At 42.2% G+C, this 22,470-nt stretch overlaps 1 protein-coding gene and 1 non-coding gene across 3 annotated transcripts; both read right to left on the bottom strand.

Annotated features, from left to right (window-relative positions):
• Positions 1-5,354: 5,354 nt before the first annotated feature.
• Positions 5,355-17,832, bottom strand: LOC106608594 (splicing factor 1). 2 transcript variants are annotated; one of them, XM_014206625.3, is made up of 12 exons: positions 17,441-17,832; positions 16,865-16,996; positions 14,704-14,779; positions 12,170-12,322; positions 11,598-11,687; positions 10,416-10,599; positions 9,966-10,081; positions 9,748-9,855; positions 9,205-9,385; positions 8,723-8,981; positions 6,877-7,035; positions 5,355-6,799 (listed from the first exon to the last, which is right to left on the bottom strand). In XM_014206625.3, the coding sequence occupies exons 1-12, from the start codon at positions 17,694-17,696 to the stop codon at positions 6,468-6,470; spliced, it is 2,046 nt and encodes a 681-aa protein (XP_014062100.2). In that variant the 5' UTR covers positions 17,697-17,832; the 3' UTR covers positions 5,355-6,467. The 2 variants fall into 2 exon arrangements, with proteins under 2 accessions (XP_014062100.2, XP_045577518.1); XM_045721562.2 differs by lacking the exons at positions 14,704-14,779; positions 17,441-17,832 and having other exon boundaries at positions 16,865-16,995.
• LOC123743888 (small nucleolar RNA SNORA17) lies at positions 9,455-9,586 on the bottom strand. The gene has a single exon (XR_006770740.1). It is a non-coding gene; the product is annotated as a small nucleolar RNA SNORA17 (small nucleolar RNA).
• Positions 17,833-22,470: the final 4,638 nt, after the last annotated feature.

Raw genomic sequence — 22,470 nt, 5'->3', positions numbered from 1 at the left:
CGCGAACGTGACCAAATACGTGACTGAAACAGGAACTAACTTGGCCGCGATTCATACGAAGCCTATGGTGCGAAGCCAGTGGTGGGAAAAGTACCCAATTTTAATACTTGAGTAAAAGTAAAGATACCTTAATAGAAAATGACTCAAGTAAAAGTGAAAGTCCCCCTGTAAAATACTACATGAGTAAAAGTCTAAAAGTATTTGGTTTTAAATATACAGTACCAGTCATACGTTTGGACACACCTACCCATTCCAGGGGTTTCTTTATTTTGACTATTTTCTACTTTGTACAATAATAGTGAAGACATCAAAACTATGAAATAACATATGGAATCACATAGTGACCAAAAATGTGTTAAACAAATCAAAATATATTTTAGAATCTTCAAAGTAGCCACCCTTTGCCTTGATGACAGCTATGCACACTCTTGGCATTCTCTCAACCAGCTTCATGAGCTAGTCAACTGGAATGCATTTCAATTAACAGGTGTGACTTGTTAAAAGTTAATTTGTGGAATTTCTTTCCTTCTTAATGCGATTGAGCCAATCAGTTGTGTTATGACAAGGTAGGGGTGGTATACAGAAGATAGCCCTATCTTGAAAAGACCAAGTCCATATTATGGCAAGAAAAGCTCAAATAAGCAAAGAGAAATTACATGAAGGTCAGTCAATCTGGAAAATTTCTAAAACTTTGAATGTTTCTTCAAGTGCAGTCGCAAAAACTATCACGCGCTAACATGAAACTGGCTCTCATGAGGACCGCCACAGGAAAGGAAGACCCAGAGTTACCTCTGCTGCAGAGGATAAGTTCATTAGAGTTAACTGCACCTTAGATTGCAGCCCAAATAAATGCTTCACAGAGTTCAAGGAACAGACACATCGCAACATCAACTGTTCAGAGGAGACTGCATGAATCAGGCCTTCATGGTCGAATTGCTGTAAAGAAACCACTACTAAAGGACACCAATAAGAAGAAGGGACTTGCTTGGGCCGAGAAACACGAGCAATGGACATTAGACCAATGGAAATCTGTCCTTTGGTCTGATGAGTCCAAATTTGAGATTTTTGGTTCCAACCGCTGTGTCTTTGTGAGACACAGAGTAGGTGAATGGATGATCTCCGCATGTGTGATTCCCACCGTGAAGCTTGGAGGAGGTGCTTTGCTGGTGACACTTTGATTTATTTAGAATTCAAGGCACACTTAACCAGCATGGCTACCACAGCATTCTGCAGCGATACACCATCCCATCTGGTTTGCACATAGTGGGACTATCATTTGTTTTTCAACAGGACAATGACCCAACACACCTCCAGGCTGTGTAAGGATTATTTTACCAAGAAGGAGAGTGATGGAGTGCCGTATCAGATGACCTGGCCTCCACAATCACTGACCTCAACCCAATTGAGATGGTTTGGGATGAGTTGGACCGCAGATTGAAGGAAATGCAGCCAACAAGTGCTTAGCATATGTTGGAACTCCTTCAAGACTGTTGGAAAAGCATCCCAGGGGAAGCTTGTTGAGAGATTGTCAAGAGCGTGCAAAGCTGTCATCAAGGCAAAGGGTGGCTACTTTGAAGAATCTAAAATATATACTTTGAGTTGTTCAACACTTTTTTGGTTACATGATTCCATATGTGTTATTCTATAGTTTTGATGTCTTCACTATAAAATACTAAAAATAAAGAAAAACTCTTGAATGAGTAGGTGTGTCAAAACTTTTGACTGGTACTGTACTTAAGTATCAAAAGTAAATGTAATTGCTAAAATATACTTAAGTGTCTAAAGTGAAAGTCTCTGAAATGTTCCTGTCCAGCTAAGCATTCAAAATGTAACGAGTACTTTTGTGTGTCGGGGAAAATGTATGGAGTAAAAAATACATAATTTTCTTCAGGAATGTTGTGGAGTAAAAGTAGTCAAAAATGTCAATAGTAAAGTACAGATACCCCAAGAAACGACTTAAGTAGTACTTAAGTACTTTACACCACTGGATTTAGCCTATACTGTACAAATTAATGTGATATTTGATGCTCTCTCACTAATTGATTGTACAATGTGTACACATTTCAGTTTGTGAGTGTCTGATATCGGCTTTGGAGACGTGTTAATTTCGACATTAGAAATTGTCACGGGTGTCGTATGAACGAGACCAAGGCGCAGCGTGTGTATCGTTCCACATATTTATTTATCTGTGAAACTATACAAGACATACAATAAACTATAAACAAAGAAACAACAAACCGTGACGAAGAACTGCCAACATACACTAACTCAAAATAATCTCCCACAAACACTAAGTGGGAAAAACAACAACTTAAATATGATCCCCAATTAGAGACAACGATGACCAGCTGCCTCTAATTGGGAATCATACGAAAACCCCAACCTAGAAAAAAGAACCTAGAACACATAGAAAATTTAAACTAGACAAAAACCCCAACATAGAAAAAAAGAAACTAGAACCAAACATAGAAATAAATAAACTAGACAAAAAACCCCAGTCACGCCCTGACCTACTCTACCATAGAAAAACACAAGCTCTCTATGGTCAGGACGTGACAGAAATATATTTCTTATTAACAATGGCAACACTGCCATGCTGATCTGAGCTTTGCTTTTGAAAAACTACATCCCAGAAACCCCTCCAATTTGCATACCGCCCAAACAGATCCACAGATGATGCAATCTCTATTGCACTCCACACTGCCCTTTCCCACCTGTACAAAAGGAACACTTATGTGAGAATGCTATTCATTGACTACAGCTCAGCGTTCAACACCATAGTACCCTCAAAGCTCATCACTAAGCTAAGGATCCTGGGACTAAACACCTCCCTCTGCAACTGGATCCTGGACTTCTTGACGGGCCGTCCCCAGGTGGTGAGGGTAGGTAGCAACACATCTGCCACGCTGATCCTCAACACTGGAGCCCCCCAGGGGTGCGTGCTCAGTCCCCTCCTGTACTCCCTGTTCACCCACGACTGCATGGCCAGGCACGACTCCAACACCTACATTAAGTTAGCAGACGACACAACAGTGGTAGACCTGATCACCGACGAGACAGCCTATAGGGAGGAGGTCAGAGACCTGGCTGGGTGGTGCCAGAATAACAACCTATCCCTCAACGTAACCAAGACTAAGGACATGATTGTGGACTACAGGAAAAGTAGGACCGAGTACGCCCCCATTCTCATCAACGGGGCTGTAGTGGAGCAGGTTGAGAGCTTCAAGTTCCTTGGTGTCCACATCACCAACAAACTAGAATGGTCCAAACACACCAAGACAGTCGTGAAGAGGGCACGACAAAGCCTATTCCCCCTCAGGAAACTAAAAAGATTTGGCATGGGTCCTGAGATCCCCAAAAGGTTCTACAGCTGCAACATCGAGAGCATCCTGACTGGCTACATCACTGCCTGGTACGGCAATTGCTCGGCCTCTGACCGCAAGGCACTACAGAGGGTAGTGCGTACGGCCCAGTACATCACTGGGGCTAAGCTGCCTGCCATCCAGGACCTCTACACCAGGCAGTGTCAGAGGAAGGCCCTAAAAATTGTCAAAGACCCCAGCCACCCCAGTCATAGACTGTTCTCTCTACTACCACATGGCAAGTGATACCAGAGTGCCAAGTCTAGGACAAAAAGGCTTCTCAACAGTTTTTATCCCCAAGCCATAAGACTCCTGAACAGTTTGAACAGTTAATCAAATGGCTACCCGGACTATTTGCATTGTGCCCCCCAACCCCTCTTTTACACTGCTGCTACTCTCTGTTTATCATATATGCAGTCACTTTAACTATACATTCATGTACATACTACCTCACTCGGCCCGACCAACCAGTGCTCCCGCATATTGGCTAACCGGGCTATCTGCATTGTGTCCCACCACCCGCCAACCCTTCTTTTACGCTGCTGCTACTCTCTGTTCATCATATATGCATAGTCACTTTAAACCATATAAACAAGTACATACTATCTCAATCAGCTACTGTTTTTCACTGTCTTTTTACTGTGGTTTTTATTTCTTATCTTACCCATTGTTCACCTAATACCTTTTTTGCACTATTGGGTGGATCAGCTTAATATTGCGGAAAGAATATTGCTTCCATCAATGTAATTGTCTGCATCATTTCCAATCCCCCATATATTTTTTGGGTAAATATATATATCCATACACGCATGCATACAGATACACATATAGACATACATACTTTTTTTTTAAAGAATATACCTTTATTATTCAAACCCTACCACCGATCCCCCAATTGGAGAAAACACTTTGGCTGTTACCTTCAATTTATTCATCTTATACACATTTGACAGACATTCTATTTTACAAGTTATTTGTTTTTAGACATTCCTCTAGTTCTGATGTCCATCCAGTTTGATTTCCATTTGTAATTGTGCTATATCACAAAAGTTCTGAACCTATATACATTTCACTATTGGTTAGAGCCTGTATGTAAGCATTTCACTGTAAGGTCTACACCTGTTGTATTCAGCACACATGACAAATAAACTTTGATTTGATTAGTGTCCGACTTTCAACTGTTGCAAATGCACCTCCCCACCGACAGTCTACAGTTGGTTGCTTTCGCCTTACCACAGCCGAAAGTCTGTGATAGAGCATAGGAGACAAAACAGTAAAACAAAACTTATTGGACGCAGGACTGCAGATACAGCGTAGTACACAGAAAACAGTCCCATACCAAAGACTTTTTTATAAGTAAACCAAGACAAACCACAGCCTGTCGTTTCCAATGGGAACAAATGAGCCATAGTGGGCAGAACAAGCAAGGAGGGGGGCAGAGCCAAGCACTAGCTAGCGAGATCTAATTGGAGCGTTCTAGTATTATCTGCATGTTTTCATTTTGGAACACCTACTCTGAAGTGTGTGTGTGCAGTAACTCAATTTGCCTTTGCACTCCTAAACAACGCAATTTAAAACTTTTGCAAAGGGAAAGTCACAAACCTTAGTCCACTCTGTTCATAACAGATTCTAGTTTTGGGAACAGAAAACTGTATTGAGATGAAATGTTCCAATGAAATAATTGAGAATATCTGCCAAAATCCATCCATCCAACTTCTCCCACTGCCCACCAATGGGCTTCCTCTCACTAGCATATTTGGTAGTGAGTGGAAACGCCAAGCAGATGCTTTGCATTAACATCCAGTGAAATATCTGGGTCTTTGTTCCATCTGTGCTCATACCACTGGGCTTTTATCTAAAGTGAGGCTGAGCCAGCAAGCCTTCTGTCTGGACTACAGGTCAAAACAATCGTCTGTGGAAGCTGTATTCAAGTGTCATTGAGGAAATAAGACAGTTTACAAGGTAGAGAAAAGCAAAACACAGCCTGCAAAATTAGTTAAAGATGAGTTTAATAACAATCAAGCAACATTGCAAGGACTATTAATTCAGGCTAGACCGAACACAAGGCTGACAAACCATTTCCAAAAATAGAGTAAAAATTACAATTGTATGTCGTCATCTAACATATTATTTATTTTTTTCCTCATTAACTCAAGTAACTAAAGGGAACTGAAATAGGGTTGTGATTTTGCTGGAGCAATACAAGCATGGAGGGGAAAGGTTATTAACAGAACAAGTAGGCATCCAATCAGACTTCCTTAGATTTTAAGTAGCTCAGAGCATCTCTTAAGCCAATCAGCTGTAGGATGCAAAGTCCTATTCCCTGCTGCATCCACATAGACCTAAATTAATTGTGCCTGGGGAAAAAGCTCACCAGAAACTGCTGAAATGCACAGCTTGTTTTCTTTAAAAAAAATCATAATAAACTACAAAGACCCGTTTTTCAGACAAAATAATCAAGAGGGAGATGCGACGTCCAAGAAATTTGAGCAATTACACTTCACATCGGGTTCAATTAGAAAAACGGCAGAAAAATATTCAGCTCAGTGAAACCAATAGCAAGTGAATGGAACATGACGATGAATGAAGGCCAAAGCCATTGGACTACCATGCCTACAAAATTGGCTGGATAATCTGAACAGTAAAATGTCCTGTAGATGACAACAAAATGATGACTAAGCTTGAGCTCGACTTTAATATATCCAATGTATCCAAGGTAAATATCCACCAAACAGTTAATAAGCCTGTTATAACTCAGAAAAACACACTAGTTATACTTTTAGGTAGAACTAAGAGGAATGAGAATAGGACATTCATAGTCCAGTCGGCAAACCAAAGCATATACATGTCTGAGGTGTGTTATTTGGTATGCAAGGTGAGTCATAAACCAATCATGGAGGGAGTAAACCCCGAAAAAAAATAAAAGCCCCAAAACAAAAACAAAAAAAATGGACAGAGAACGTATACCGAGTGATCAAAAACACTAACTTTAACAGAAACATTAAGTTAAGCAAATGTACAAATTCAACCACACCAACTCTCTCTTGTTTGAGGAGTTTCTCTGCATGCTAAGCAGGACTGTGTTTAAGAAGGTTCAGTGGGTGTTTAATTTTGGGGGGGTGGAGGTGGCGGCGCAGGGGGCATACCGAAGGGGGGCATGCCTGGCACCCCCATCCCCATCATGGTGACAAAGTTGGAGGGATCCATGGGCGGAGGGGGAGGTGGAGGGACATACATCATGCCGGCCGAGCCAGGGGGTGGGGGAGGAGGGGGAGGTGGGGCGCCAGGGGGGAGAGGGGGCTGGACTCCGGGCGGAGGGGGGACCATGGAGGGGTTGCCCATGGGGGGAGGGGGCTGGGCAGCCGAGGCAGCGGACTGTTGGGGCTGCTGCCAGGGGGGCAGGTTGCCAGTGCCAGGACTGGACGTTGTGGTGGTATCTGGGGAGGAAAGAACTTTTGTTAGTGGGAGAGACCAGAAATTACATGCTGCACTTATTCAATGCTGGTGTTCTTACTCTGTTGCCATGGCAGTGGTGCACTAGTGGCCATGCTGCTGGTGGGAGGGGGTGGAGGGGCCTGCTGTTGCCATGGTGGCAGGGGACCCGAGGGTGGAGGGGGAGGCTGGTTGTTCGGGGGTGGAGGTGGTGGTGGCATCATGGGTGGAGGCAACAGACCTGAAGATAAAATAAGAGAAAATATAAACCCTTTACACTCGTGGGAATGGGCCTATGGAAATGTTTCTTACAGAAGAGATATGAACAGAATATGCACAGTAGCAATCTAAAAAGGGAACCGTTTTAATTCTTAGACCAAAGACGGACAACATTTCATCCGACAAGACTGAATCCAAACACACTTGATTTTTATGTGCATTTTCCATTTACTGTACTTTTCCCCGCATTTGTTGATAAAGAAATCTGAAAATACTCTGGATACATTCAGTAACGTAAGAAAATACCTGGAAAATGTGGGGAAGCTGCAACATAAGACAAAGGAATTACAAGGGTTTGAGTAAAAGGTTTAATTGGGGGCCTCCTGAGTGGTGCAGCGGTCTAAGGCACTGCGTCGCAGTGATAGAGGCATTACTACAGACCCGGGTTCATTCCCAGGCTGTGCCACAACAGGCCGTGGCCAGTAGTTTCATAGGACGCCGCACAATTGGCCCAGCGTCATCCAGGTTAGGAGAGGGTTTGGCCAGGGGGGCTTTACTTGGCTCCTCGCTCTCTAGCGGGACGGGTGCCTGCAGGCTGACCTTGGTCGTCAGTTGAACGATGTTTTGTAAAACCCAACCTCTCCAAAGTGTACACAGTTCCTGTCATTTCAATGCACTTATGACTCAAATAAGTATTCAATACATTTAAAAAGTAATAAAAACAATTGCAATAATAATAATAATAATAATGAGTCAACTACAAGGTGCTGGTTTGAGCTCTGCTAGCTGTGCCGTTGAGGTTCTTTTGATTAGAACACAGCCCTGCATCGCCGCCATCACACTATTACTGTTGTTTACACAATCCAAAAACAGTCCATTATAAATCTGGGTCTGGTGGACATCATGTAAAAGCCTGTTCTATTGCCAACATGACTAGTTAAGTTCTAAGATAGGATATTACAGTGTTAGGCTTTCACAATGCAATTCAGGGGAACAGAATTGGTGATCATTGACAGGAGCCATGAGTTCATTCAGGTGAGTGTGTCACAGTGAGTTTTCACCACAATAGACAAAGACTGCTTCTGTTCAGAACAACCCAGGGTATGACCACATGTCATCTTTTAACCACACATCTAGCATAGTGATCAAACATGTCGACACTGAATATGACAGGTTTTATGATTTGGAAATGTGAAGAGCACATTTAGACTCACGGGTGTTTGGCTTGGTTGTATGACAGGTATTTATTATAATCTTCAAAGTCTCATCTTTCAAAATACATAGTCGCCACAATTTACAGCCTTTTCCCGGCAACAAAAAAACACCTAAAAGTTGCCCAATTAGCAGGAGGGATGGGGGCAACTTCTTGTTGCGCGCCGTTCTCACGTTTAGAACAGCTGTCAGCCAAAACCCCATAAAGCGCTGTGAAGCAGAGACCCTGGGGTCTGACGCCATGTATAGCATGTAACTGTACAGCTATTGCGTTCCAATTTAGGTGTTTATCAGTGCCCAAATCTGCCCTTTTCAACCCAGGTACGAGTGTAAAGGGTTACAGGATACAATTGTGATGTTATAACTGATTAGACTGCGAAGACCAAACAGACGCCTTCATGTGTACATGACACCACAAACACAGTTTACAAACAGGGAAAACAAAACGGAGACCGGCAAAAAAAACTAAAGATGTCTCTTTTCAGTGTCTCTCTTACCCATATGGTGTCCGTGTCCCTGGCCCATGGGGGGCGGTGGGGGCTGCATCCACGGGGGTGGCATGCCGTTGTTGGGGGGCATGGGGTGTCCTCCCATGTTGGACATGGGGGGTGGGAAGTTGTGGTGGCCTCCGTGACCTCCATGACCCCCGTGGTTACCATGACCACCGTGTTGGTTGCCATGACCACCGTGGCCTCCGTGCATGCTGTGGAAGTTCCTGTTCTCAGATTGGCCGGAGTTCATCCAGGGAGGACGGCTCTGCAGCACAAACATACAGTCAGACAAGAGGCACTTTTTGGGCTTCCATGACTTGCACAGTTTATCGTGTAGTCTTAGCTTGTCTGTTGATGAAACTGAACTCCACAAAGGAACCAATAAAGTCTCCATGAATCTCTGGCATGGAACAGAAGGCCTATTTTGATGTGTAGATTTTTGAAGACAGTTGAAGCTCAGGTCGTGTAGGTCACTACATTCAACTCACCGGTGGTGGCTGGTTGTTGCCTCTGTTGTGGCTGCTGTTCTGGTTGTTGGAGTGTCCCCCACCAGAGGAGGGTACAGGGGCCTCGCCCAGCTCTGCCATGAGGGACAGGTATTCCTTGTCCATACGGGCCTTGTCCTGGGCAGATTGGGGGGGCTCACCGGCCCTGGGCGCAGCAAAGGAGCTGGAGAGAAACGTCCTTTTAATGCATGGTACGTTTTAAGAAATTGTTATAGACATTTTCTTTAGTGTTTATGTCGGAGCTATGATCACTCCAAGTACCCACTGTTCCGGGTCCTCGGCATAGACCTAGCCCCGTCATTCTACACCCCTCACGACACAGGCTCAACACTTCCAGTCGGACTGCAATGCCTCAAGGGGCAGGTTCCTGCATAATCTCTAGTACTAGATTGGGCTAGCAAAAAAACTATTTTGGGTACCTTATAAGAATAATCTGATTTCAAAGTAATTCCACGTGTGCAAGCAAAAATACTTATTTCTGAGCAAGAATAATTTACGTAACAGAGTACGTAGCTGGTAAGTTACCTGGTGAACTTGCAGTCTGAGGAGATGTGGCCTGCACCGCCACACTTGGTACAGAGGGTCGTGTTGGTGACGCTGCGGGGTTCAGTGCTCTGCCACGGACGCAGGATCCTGTGGGGGAAACAGAGATGGGTGAAGCAGTGAGCACAGTTATCCAGGCCAGGCACCTGGGATTATCCAACTTCCACAGAATGGCTGATAACAGAACATGGCAGGCTCACCTGTTGTCGTCCTCTCTCAGGGTTCCATTGAGTCTGGCCAGCTCTCTCAGCTGCATCTTCCTCAAGTCGTTCTGGTCCTCAGGGGTCTCGATGCCCTGCTTGAGGATGGTGCGGATCTACGGGACACACCACAGTGGACAACCCTTAAACATGTATGCAAATCAACATAGAAATGCATAGCACTAGCTAGTTATAGTATTATACGAGTGAACAGTGACAAGAGGTAAGCCAGTAGACCAGCGTTTCCCAAACTCGGTCCTTGGGACCCCAAGGGCTGCAAGTTTTGTTTTTTGCCCCAACACTACACAGCTGATTCAAATGATCAAATATTGATGATTGATTAGGTGATCATTTGAATCAGCTGTGTAGTGCTAGGGCAAAACCCAAAACGTGCACCCCTTGGGGTCCCGAGTTCGGGAAAACCTGCAGTAGACGTTATGATGGGCACACCTGTTCCACAGCCTTCTTGACGTTCTCCATGGTGTTGGCAGTGACCAGGGCGTGCAGCGGCTCGTCCTCCCCTGGCAGCATTTGGCCGTCCTTACGGCCCACCTTGCCCTCCTTTACCGAGCCCTTGCCACGGATCATGATCTTGGCACAGCACTCCTTCTCTATGTTCTTCAGGGTGTTGCCACTGCAAGGACACAAGTAACATCCTCAGCATGTGTGTGAGATGTAGTAAGGAATCAGCACCACCTACTGAACTACCACCCAAGACTGTCCCCGCACAGCAGGCGGTACCGGTGCATCAAGTCTGACACCAACAGGCTCCTGAACAGCTTCTATCTCTATGCCATAAGGCTAACTAAATGGCTCCACAGACTATCTGGGTTGACTGTTGTGTTATTCATATTTTGCACTGTCTCTATGCACACACAGGGCCCTACACGCTATGCACTGATACTCCAACACACATACAAACACTTAATACATCATTTGCACACACATTTAATATACACTGCTGCTACTGTTTATCATATATCCTGATACCTAGTCACCTCACCCCTAGACATATCTACCTCTATCGATTCAGTATCCCCCTGCACATTGGAAATATGGTACTGGAACTGACCCTGTGTACAGTAGGCTTACTTTGTGTTCTTCTATATCGTGTTTATTTGTAGTATTACATTGTTATTGATTACTGCATTGTTGGGGTCTAAGGCATTTCAATGTACTTGTGCCATTGAAACTTCTAGGCAAAACCCCAGACATTGTAACCCAAAGTGCCAATAGATCCACAACACAGGAACATTATATAGAACCATCATTAGTGGTGTGGGGGGGGGGGGGGGGGGGGGGGGGGGGATAGATACGGTTACATATTGGGATATTTATTTGAGGATATATCATATTGTTTTCATAATACCGCAATATTATTGTTGCGCTAGTTGGCTGTACCTTCATAAAAACTCCAGTATTTTTCCTTCATATCTTGTTCCCCATATCCTTTTTAAAATATAGAGCCAATGTGGTGTTAGCACTTCTATTTCTATGACTGATCAAAACTCGTTTTCTCATGGCTCTCTTGACATGTGTTGAGCAATATGTTTGGAACATCAAATCGCAAGAATATCATATTGTGAGGTCCCTGGCAAACTCCCACCCCTATGTTAAAGGCCTGCAACTCACCGTGGCCCAATCAGCAGGCCAACAAAGTTGATCTCTGGGTACTCGTCCTGCGGAATCATCACCTTGTCGTTGACTCTGGTGGCTGGGGGCCTGTGGGGGATATTCGTGTTTAGTATAGTGAAGGATATAACCCAGTCTCTACACATTCAAGCCAAAGGGAAGAGTTTCTCATATCATATGCATATACTGTATTCTAGTCAAAGCCACTCCAACATTGCTCATCCTAATATTTATATATTTGTTAATTCCATTCTTTAACTTTTAGATTTGGGAGTATTGTTAGATACTACCATACTGTTGGAGCTAGGAATACAAGCACTTCGCGACACCCGCAATAACATCTGCTAAATAAAATTTGATTTGAAGCATGGCTGTTCTCAGAAGCCACATGAAAACCAGCAGAGACATAGCAATAGTTCTGAAACTCAGACCAACCATGAAGTGTAATTTAAACAGGGAATAAATAAGAAAGAAAATTCTGGGGGAGTGGGAAGAAACTAGACTATAGTAACAGCTAATGGGGATCCAAATAAACAAGACTATGTTAGTAGATAGGGGAATAGGGCACATACTTGTAGTCAGCCGGGGGCTTGAACTCAGGGTTGAGTGCCACCATATCGGTGATGAGGGAATGACGCTCCTCCTCGATCTTCTTGCGCGTGCGGTACTCCCTGGTGTTCAGCCTCTTGCCCTCGCTGTTATAGATGGGCTCTGGAGACGGGGATCTAGGGGAGGGGGAGAGAGTACAAACAGACCACCATTAATATCTCCAACTGGAGGGAGAACTAAGACCATTGACAATCATACACAAGTTTCCCTATGTCTAAGCCTTGAATAACATTGTTACCAAGAAAGCTCTTTTTAAAGGTACACTTGATAATATCATGGTCATGTCCCCGTGCCACTTCTCAGTGAAGGGGAGACAAGAGAAACAATGGTTACGGTAAGCAGTTGGTCACACTGGGAAAAAACAAATAGTCATCTCTCATAGGAATGGCTATATGATCGCTATTTGGCTTTAGTTCCTGCATTCTCAAAGGGACATTTGTTGCTACTAGGCTGTAGCATTTGACTGGCCAAATGGTTTCTGGGATTTTATATACATCTGAAAAATGGGGACATATCACCTTGCGATACGTAATAAAGACTATTCTGAAAGGGCAACCACCACTTCAACAACTAAATCTATCTAGACAAAATGGACAGAATTAATCCTGCATACACGATGTAAAGTAAAAGGGGTGGGCAATAAAAAATAAAAAAGTTTTTTAAAAAGCGTTGCATTCCTAAAGGAACCGCTGGCTTTGGGAGTAAGACTGCCATAATGGATGCCGAGGTGGAGAGGGTGTTAAAGCCAGGTCCATACCTTCCCCTTGGACGGAACACCTGAAAACCTGTTTCGCTGCGTTAAAGAGGCTCTGTGCTTGAAAAAGGTTAAGGTGACAAGGGGTAATTTGGGGTTAGAGAAAATGAATTATGATTAGACGTTAACCCTTTTCATTGTGCACTCTCCCACAAGTGAGGTCTGGTCGATGAACAATTCAGGAGGAAAAGTATAGGAAAGGTTTCTTTTTATACATCTTGAAATTTCCACTGCTGACAACCTGAAACACTCCCGTTATTTGTTGGGAGTGGAGGAGTGACGTTATTAGCGTCCTGGGATGAGCTTTTTGCTGTCGCTGTGGAAACGTCTGATTAAGATAATGAAACTATGTCAAGTACAGACAACAGGGACTGTGGCCAACAAAGAGATATCAATCTCACACTCATAAAAACAACATGACATTTCCTGCTGGAATAATAATAGATGCTTATGCAAACTAAAGTGTCAGAGCCGGTCTGTGTCATTCCGGAATAGTCAGGATCAGAGGAGTTCTCCTCCAGAGCCCTAGAGTTCCACCTGGAATACTGTGGAACCCCCCCATGGGCGGAACGTCCAGAAGCCTCATTATGGAAAACCCATTAATGACGATGGAAAAACACCCAACGGTTAAGAGTTAATTTGTCAGGATTCAGGTGGAGTCTGACAATGGTTGGACCACTTGAACTGACGAGTCAAGACCAGAGTAACACATCAGGATTTTTTTTGTCATGTCAAGCACTGGCAGAAGCAGGTTATTCTAAAGAAACCCATTACTGAAAACTAAACTTGACCTAGTTGTTCAAATTGCAAACAGTATATGATTATATAACTATTTAAGATGCTAGACTCCCTTTACCTTACAGCTACACGACTAGTCAAGGAGACTGAAATATGCATTCTGACAATCACTAAAACCTACAAATATTATCAACCATAAGCTGCTAAATGAACGATAAGACTCACTTAGATTCATAAGTATTGACCCAAACCTGCAGTGTTGAAGAAAATGTCTCCGTCAATAATCAAAATGTCACACACACAGTCAACATCTGAGTTGACAGAATGGATAAATCAGGATGCATATACAATAAAAATAAGACACTGCACATCATTAAGATAGATGTTACAGCTAATGCAGTGGGATATATTATATAAAATATATATTCAGAATGAGGGTAATTGTTTTTTGACTTATGATTAGTAATAATACCATCTGTCAGGAGACAATGATGCCATTTAAGAAAATCATTGAGGAATATAAGAACAATATAAACTTATGAGGCTAATTTAGATGGGTATAAACATAAGCTGGAAATACTTGAACACCAAGTCACACCGTATCTTAACTAAAGAGCCCATAAGGTTTCTATCCATCGTCACGTTTTCAAAATTACAATTTAGATTGAAGATATATATCTAATATGGTTGGATGTCACACTGAAATGTAATATTGTATTCAGAGCCAAAGCTTTAGTCTTCAGTCACCCTGGAAGTTATGACTATAAGAGTCTAGATGTAGGACATCCCTGTGTACTTACTTTGAAGAAAATAGAAACTGAGACAATTAAGCTACTATGTCACAATATGCCTCTACCACTAGTGGATGGATACTAAATCTACTACACTTCAAGACCTAAAGCATCTTCTGAAAATTATGTATAATTTTCCAAAGACCAACATTTGGCGTCAAAAGAACAAGGTAGAGAAAATGTTACTGTTCGTGGGTTTAAAACTTTTCCCGACCTGTCCTCAGGGTTAACAGGGATTCCCAGGTCTCCTGTACGCAGTTTACGAGTCAGGTCTTCAATCTGCAGTTGGACTGGAAGAATTCAGGTTAGGAAAGAAAAACAAGAAGGATGGAGAGAATTGCAGTTACCACCATAACATTAATCTGGAAACAGTGCATTCTAAATTAGAGCACCGTCTCATTTGTTTATAGAGGCAAAAAAAAACACGATTACAATGAATGATTAAACATTTACATTAAAACACAAGGGGAATAAAGTGTACTTCTGAATTCCAGCAAATATTCTACAACAGTAAAACCCTTCCTCATTTCCAGGGGAAATGGATGTACCAAAATGGCCATGCAAAACTCTATAGAGCCAATTCATTGAACGGAAAGTGAACTGTCATCAGGAAATAACAAGCCCCAGGATGTGTTTCACATATGCAAGGATGTTATGTACATATGCAAAATTTGGCATCCCATTAATGAAGGAAGGGTTTATATGTACAGCAACATTTCAGAGGATCATTAGAGCAGGGTTCCGTGCCTGCCAGCATAAATTAACCACATTCCAAACGCTATTATATGCATTTAGATTCATTTCAATTTGTAATATTATTATAAAAAATTATAATAATAATAATAATAATAATAATAATAAATGTGACCTTTGTTATACGATCGTAGTTAATTGTGGCTTTAGTAGAATAGGGAAACTCGATCCACAATTCGTCCTAACACAATATAACATTAATAAAGTTCAATGAGCCAATAGAGAGTCACTGTCTGCACACCTGTGGCTCTACTGCCAAGGAGCTATTGGTTATGTAAAATAGGAAGGAACAAAAATAGTCACTCATCACATGCACATTTCTATATAGGAGTCATGACCAAATGTAACCCAGTCCCCCGCAACCTCCAAAAACTCCCACCCCTTCCTGACAAGATTCAAATGAGATGAACACAGCCCCTGTGAATTGATATTTCACTGCCATGTCATCTTACACCCTTCCAACAAATCCTTTTGAACTTCTTGTGTGGTTATTGTGGTGAATGAACAAAGGAAAAATAAAAAGTAAGAACAGAAGGCAGGCACAAATGAATGTTTACATACCAAGGAAGACCAACCATTAACAATGACTCAACATCAATAACCCATTCTGTTATTGACATGTAGACAGACTCAACCGAAATCTGACTTCCACTTTATCCAAACGACACACATACAATACAGGTTGGAGAGGTTGGATCAGGGGGCGCCGGTGGAGAAGTTGTTGTGAGGGGTTAAGTGCCTTGCGCAAGGGCACAACGGCAGGCAAAGGCATCTAGGATTAAATACCAGCCGCTCTAAGGCCTGTTTGGTGGTGTTACACTGCTGTTGGAATGCATTTAGAGTCAAGATGACCATTTCTTAAACTAACTGGGTCTTAAAACATCCAAATTAGTGCCTATTCTAAAGGATGCACAGGAAATTAGTCTTTTGCTTTTTGCCATTGAAGTAGCATTGCTCATACACTAAACTCACATGTATGATATCAAGGAAAATGTTAGCATGTCACAAGGACAACATTGGTCAATTCCTTCATGCCAAGGGGCAGTGACACCTTTCTTTTTTGCTAATGGATGTCCAGTGGTATGCAAACCTTGATGCCACAAAAAAAAATAGCAAAATTGCTATGGGAGAACCACATTACTGTACCTCCTTAGGATAAAGGCCTTCTTTTGCACTCCCCATCCACAAGTTAGTATACTCAGTTGTTTAAAAATACTGAATTTCGTTAGGTAGAGCAATACAGTTTCACACTATAGCTTGAGTTGCTACATTTTTGTCTATGTATTGGCAAATACTGTACTTGAATCACCTTCAATGCAAATCAACCCTTTCATGGTTATGCACTAGTCAGGACATTGCTCTCCCAAAGTGGGTATATGTGCGGTGAGTGACTCAACACGGACGGTTTCAATATGCTCTAACTGATGAAATTCAGCAAACATGTCATTAACTATACATAACATTTCAATACTCAGAAAGCGAGGGGAAAAAACACTAGGCAACTGGATCTCACAGGGACATGTAAAGAACCAGGCAGTTAATCCTGTAAATCTAAACACTAGCTAGTAAATTCATGTACAGTACAGTTCTGTTATATAGTAGTGGACAAGTTAGCTAGTTACCTATATAGGCCTTCTCCTGATCCCGAGTCAGTCCTGGCGGGATGACGGTGGGCATACCAGGAATGACTGTCTTCTGGTCGGGTGTTTCACTATTCCAGCGGCTCCTTTTCCTGGCTTTTTTCTGACCAAAGTCTGACAGATGAGAAAAAGGGAACTCTCAACGTGGTTCTTATACATGTTGACTGATCATGTACAATTTACGAATTCCTAAACAGACACCTAAGTAACGTTAGTTATTAGGCCATCATCTTTTTAACTACCGTGCATTGTTTCTTTTTTGCTAACTACACGTTTTCAACTGCTAAATGGCCAGTTAACGTTGAACCAGTTATAACAAATATTGTGTTTAACGTTAGCTAGAATCCTGTTCACTTCACTTGGCACATATTACTAATGTACGAAGTGTATTTCGCATTGCAATGATTAGTTAGATACATTTCAGCATCTGAAACATCGATAATGTTGGCTAGGAAATATGGGGTGTTAGCAAGCTACTTTAGCTGCTCAACCCACAATAGCCTAACACTGTGAAGGACTTTCTCCACGCTGTTTAGCTCGCTAGCTAGCCTAGCTTACCTGACTGAGACTGCATTCCGGCACCTTGGGGTGGTTGTGGTGGGGTGGGAAAAGCAGCCACCGCAGTAAACACCGGGTGAGCTTGCGGGAAAGACACGTTTGGAATTGGTGGCTGAAAATTCGGTAGTGAAGGAAAGGCCACAGGAGGCCCGGGTGGAGGCATTAACCCCGCACCAGGCCCAGCATCAAAGCCTCGTTTAGCGCCGATACTCGGGTGCAGCTTCCCTAGAGGGGTTGCATTCGCTCCCGTAGCCATTTCCAAAGGTGCTCTGTTGTATCAAATTAAAGTAGGTTACCAAAGCTTGTAAATAGATGAAAGACATCCACAACCTTCTCCACTCGAACTGGGGAACATAAAATGGCGCACAGCGAAATATCTCAAAGGAGGATACCGAGAACCTTTTACAGCGAAACTCTACTATTGGTATAGACCAGTGCCAGCCTAAACGTTCCCGCGTTTCATTGGATAAAACAAATAGGGTCAGTCTGCCATTCCTTAACTTCCTCGAAAAACGATTGGACGTTCACCATGACAATCATTGGGCCACACTCTTTGATTGGGTCTTGAATGTTGACGTCTGCCTACCATTACATTCTTTTGCTTCTTGATCCACCATAACTGTTGAGAGCTGAAAAAATAAACAATGACCAAAGAATGTTACAACATTTTTGTTTTTTAATATCTGCAGTTCTACATTTTGCAATGGCAGAGACTGAAAATGTGGCCGTTTTATAGCATCATTTCACGCAATTCTACGCATTTTGACATGGCTAATGCTGTGTTCTTATGCTCAAACATACAATCAATGGGGGTCTGATTTTCTAGCTTTTATTTTGATTATTGTAAATTCTCAAAGATTATAGGCTGTATATATATATATATATATATATATATATATATATATATATATATACAGTTGAACAGTTGATGTTGAGATGTGTCTGTTACTTGAACTCTGTGAATATATATACACACACATATATACACACAATACCAGTCAGAAGTTTGGACACAGTTTCTTTATTTTAACTATTTTCTAGAATGTAGAATAATAGTTAAGAAATCAAAACTATGAAATAACACATATGGAATCCTGTAGTCACCAAAAAAGTGTTAAATCGAAATATATTTTATATTTGAGATTCTTCAAAGTAGCCCTTTGCCTTGATGACAGCTTTGCACACTTTTGGGATTCTCTCAACCAGCTTCATGAGGAATGCTGTTCCAACAGTCTTGAAGGAGTTCCCACATATGTTGAGAACCTGTTGGCTGCTTTTCCTTCACTTTGAGGTCCAACTCATCCCAAACCATCTCAATTGGGTTGAGGTTAGGTGATTGTGGAGGCCAGGTCATCTAATGCAGCACTCCATCACACTCCTTGGTCAAATAGCCCTTACACAGCCTGGAGGTATGTTTTGGGTCATTTTCCTGTTGAAAAACAAATGATAGTCCCACTATGGGCAAACAAAATGGGATGGCGTATCGCTGCAGAATTCTGTGGTAGCCATGCTGGTTCAGTATGCCTTGAATTCTAAATAAATCAGACACTGTCACCAGCAAAGAACCCTCACACCTCCTCCTCCATGCTTCACAGTGGGAGCCATACATAAAGAGATCCTCTGTTCACCTACTCTGTTTCTCACAAAGACACAGCAGTTGTAACAAAAAGTCTTACATTTGGACTCATCAGACTAAAGGACAGATTTCAATGGGTCAAATGTCCATTCCTCGTGTTTCTTGGCCCAAGCAAGTCTCTTCTTCTTATTGGTGTCCTTTAGCAGTGGTTTCTTTACAGCAATTTGATCATGAAGGCCTGATTCATGCAGTCTCCTCTGAACAGTTGATGTTGAGATGTGTCTGTTACTTGAACTCTGTGAAGCATTTATTTGGGCTGCAATCTGAGGTGCAGTTAAGTCTAATGAACATGTCGTCTGCAGCAGAGGTAACTCTGGGTCTTCCATTCCTGTGGCGGTCCTCATGAGAGCCAGTTTCATGTTAGTGCTTGATAGTTATTGCGACTGCACTTGAAGAAACATTCAAAGTTCTTGAAATGTTCCGTATTGACCGACCTTCATGTCTTAAAGTGATGATGAAGTGTTGTTTCTCTTTGCTTATTTGAGCTGATCTTGCCATAATATAGACTTGGTCTTTTACCAAATAGGGCTATCTTCTGTATACCACCCCAACCTTGTCACAACACAACTGATTGGCTCAATCGCATTAAGTAGGAAATAAATTCCACAAATTAACTTCTAACAAGGCACAGCTGTTTATTGAAATGCATTCCAGTTGACTACCTCATGAAGCTGGTTGAGAGAATGCCAAGAGTGTGCAATGCTGTCATCAAGGCAAAGGGTGGCAACTTTGAAGAATCTCAAATATGAAATATATTTTGATTTGTTTAACACTTTTTGGATTACTACATGATTCCATATGTGTTATTTCATAGTTTTGATGTCTTCACTACTATTCTACAATTTAGAAAATATAAAAAAATAAAGAAAAACCCTTGAATGAGCAGGTGTGTCCAAACGTTTGACGGGTACTTTATTTGTACACCAAATAAAAATCTAAAAGCAACATAAGACAATTTCAATGAATTTACTGAGTTACAGTTCATATAAGGAAATCAGTCAAGTGAAATAAATTGATTAGGCCCTCATCTACTGATTTCACAAGACTGGGCAGGGGCACAGCCACGAGTGGGAGTAAGCCCACTAACTTGGGAGCCAGGTCCAGCCAATCAGGAGGAGTTTCCCCCACAAAAAGGGTTTTATTACATACAGAAATACTCATCAATTTCATCAGCTGTTTGGGTGGCTGGTCTCAGACAATCCCGCAGGTGAAGAAGCTGGATGTGGATGTCCTGGGCTGGCGTGGTTACACGTGGCCTGTGGTTGTGAGGCCGGTTGGACGTACTGCCAAATTCTCAACAACGTTGGAGGCGGCTTATGGTGGAGAGATTAACATTAAATTATCTGGCAATAGCTCTGGTGGACATTCCTGCAGTCAGCATGCCAATTGCCTGCTCCTTGAACTTGGCACATTTGTGGCATTGTGTTGTGTGACAAAACTGCACATTTTAGAGTGTCTTTTCTCCCCAACACAAGGTGCACCTGTGTAATCATCATGCTATTTAATCAGCTTCTTGACATGTCACACCTGTCAGGTGGATGGATTATCTTGGCAAAGGAGAAATGCTCACTAATAGGGATGTAAATAAGTGTGTGCACAAAATTAGAGAATTAAGCTTTTTGTGCATATGGAACATTTCTGGGATCTTTTATTTCAGCTCATCAACATGGTACCAACACTTTACATGTTGCGTTTATATTTTTGTTCAGTATATACAGTTGAAGTCGGAAGTTTACATACACTTAGGTTGGAGTCATTAAAACTCGTTTTTCAACCACTCCACAAATTTCTTGTCAATAAACTATAGTTTTGGCAAGTCGGTTAGGATATCTACTTTGTGCATGACACAAGTCATTTTCCCAACAATTGTTTACAGACAGATTACTTCACTTATAGGCTACCCAAAACGTTTAACCCAAGTTAAATACCGTCTTTCAAAGATAATTCATAAAAATCCAAATAACTTCACAGATCTTCATTGTACAGGGTTTGAAGGCCTGTTGTAAGGCAGGTCCTCACCAGACATCACCAGCAACAACATCACCTATGGGCACAAACCCACCATCGCTGGACCAGACAGGACTGGCAAAAAGTGCTCTTCACTGACGAGTCGCGGTTTTGTCTCACCAGGGGTGATGGTCGGATTTGCGTTTATCGTCGAAGGAATGAGCGTTACACCGAGGCCTGTACTCTGGAGCGGGATCAATTTGGAGGTGGAGGGTTCGTCATGGTCTGGGGCATGGTGTTACAGCATCATCGGACTGAGCTTGTTGTCATTGCAGTAAATTTCAATGCCGTACGTTACAGGGAAGACATCCTCCTCCCTCATGTGGTACCCTTCCTGCAGGCTCATCCTGACATGACCCTCCAGTATGACAATGCCACCAGCCATACTGCTCGTTCTGTGCGTGATTTCCTGCAAGACAGGAATGTCAGTGTTCTGCCATGGCCAGCGAAGAGCCCGGATCTCCATCCCATTGAGCACGTCTGGAACCTGTTGGATCAGATTGTGAGGACTAGGGCCATTCCCCCCAGAAATGTCCAGGAACTTGCAGGTGCCTTGGTGGAAGAATGGGGTAACATCTCACAGCAAGAACTGTCAAATCTGGTGCAGTCCATGAGGAGATGCACTGCAGTACTTAATCCAGCTGGTGCCCACACCAGATACTGTTACTTTTGATTTTGACCCCACTTTGTTCAGGGACACATTAATCCATTTCTGTTAGTCACATGTCTGTGGAACTTGTTCAGTTTATGTCTCAGTTGTTGAATCTTATGTTCATACAAATATTTACACATGTTAAGTTTGATAAAAATAAACGCAGTTGACAATGAGAGGACATTTCTTTTTTTGCTGAGTTTGTGCCTTTTCAAATCATGTCCAATCAATTGAATTTACCACGTGGACTCCAATAAAGTTGTAGAAACATCTCAAGGATGATCAATGGAAACAGGATGCACATGAGCTCAATTTCGAGTCTCATAGCAAAGGGTCTTACAGTTTTTCTCAGTCGCTTTGGTGCATTTCTTAGATCAAAAGTGTCATTCTTGATACTACTTGTACAAATTCCAAATCATCTAGTCACTTGTGCACATCATTAAAGCAATTTCTTATTCCTTTGAACAAATTGCAATTGCTTTTGTACATATTGCAATTGATAATGTACAAGTGTCAGCTTTTTTCCACATTTTCAATTGCTCATGTCATGTTGATCAAAATATAGTAGATGGTTCTCTGTTGAATAGTCTTACCCCTCAAAACATCTAGGCATTAGTTCCTTGCATAAGCCATTACATGCAAAATTGTTGAACTATTTGTCATAAACTGTCAAGCATAGTTTTACACATTTCTATTAGACCTTTTGTACAAAAACGTGAATTGATGAATGGTGCA

Source organism: Salmo salar, chromosome 07 (genome assembly GCF_965601325.2).
Source record: "Salmo salar chromosome 07, fSalSal1, whole genome shotgun sequence".
NCBI lineage: Eukaryota > Metazoa > Chordata > Actinopteri > Salmoniformes > Salmonidae > Salmo > Salmo salar.
Note: the sequence above shows the minus strand (reverse complement) of the source record. Positions and strands in the feature narration are given on the sequence as shown.

Bases quoted from the DNA above. Each gene is read 5' to 3' on its own strand.
- LOC106608594 (XM_014206625.3), bottom strand. From the start codon at position 17,696: ATGGCTACGGGAGCGAATGCAACCCCTCTAGGGAAGCTGCACCCGAGT. The intron at 12,323-14,703 runs GTCGGGAAAAGT...CCCCTCCCCTAG, and splicing joins CCTGTTAACCCTGAGGACAG to ATCCCCGTCTCCAGAGCCCA. The intron at 11,688-12,169 runs GTATGTGCCCTA...TATCCCCCACAG, and splicing joins AAGCCCCCGGCTGACTACAA to GCCCCCAGCCACCAGAGTCA.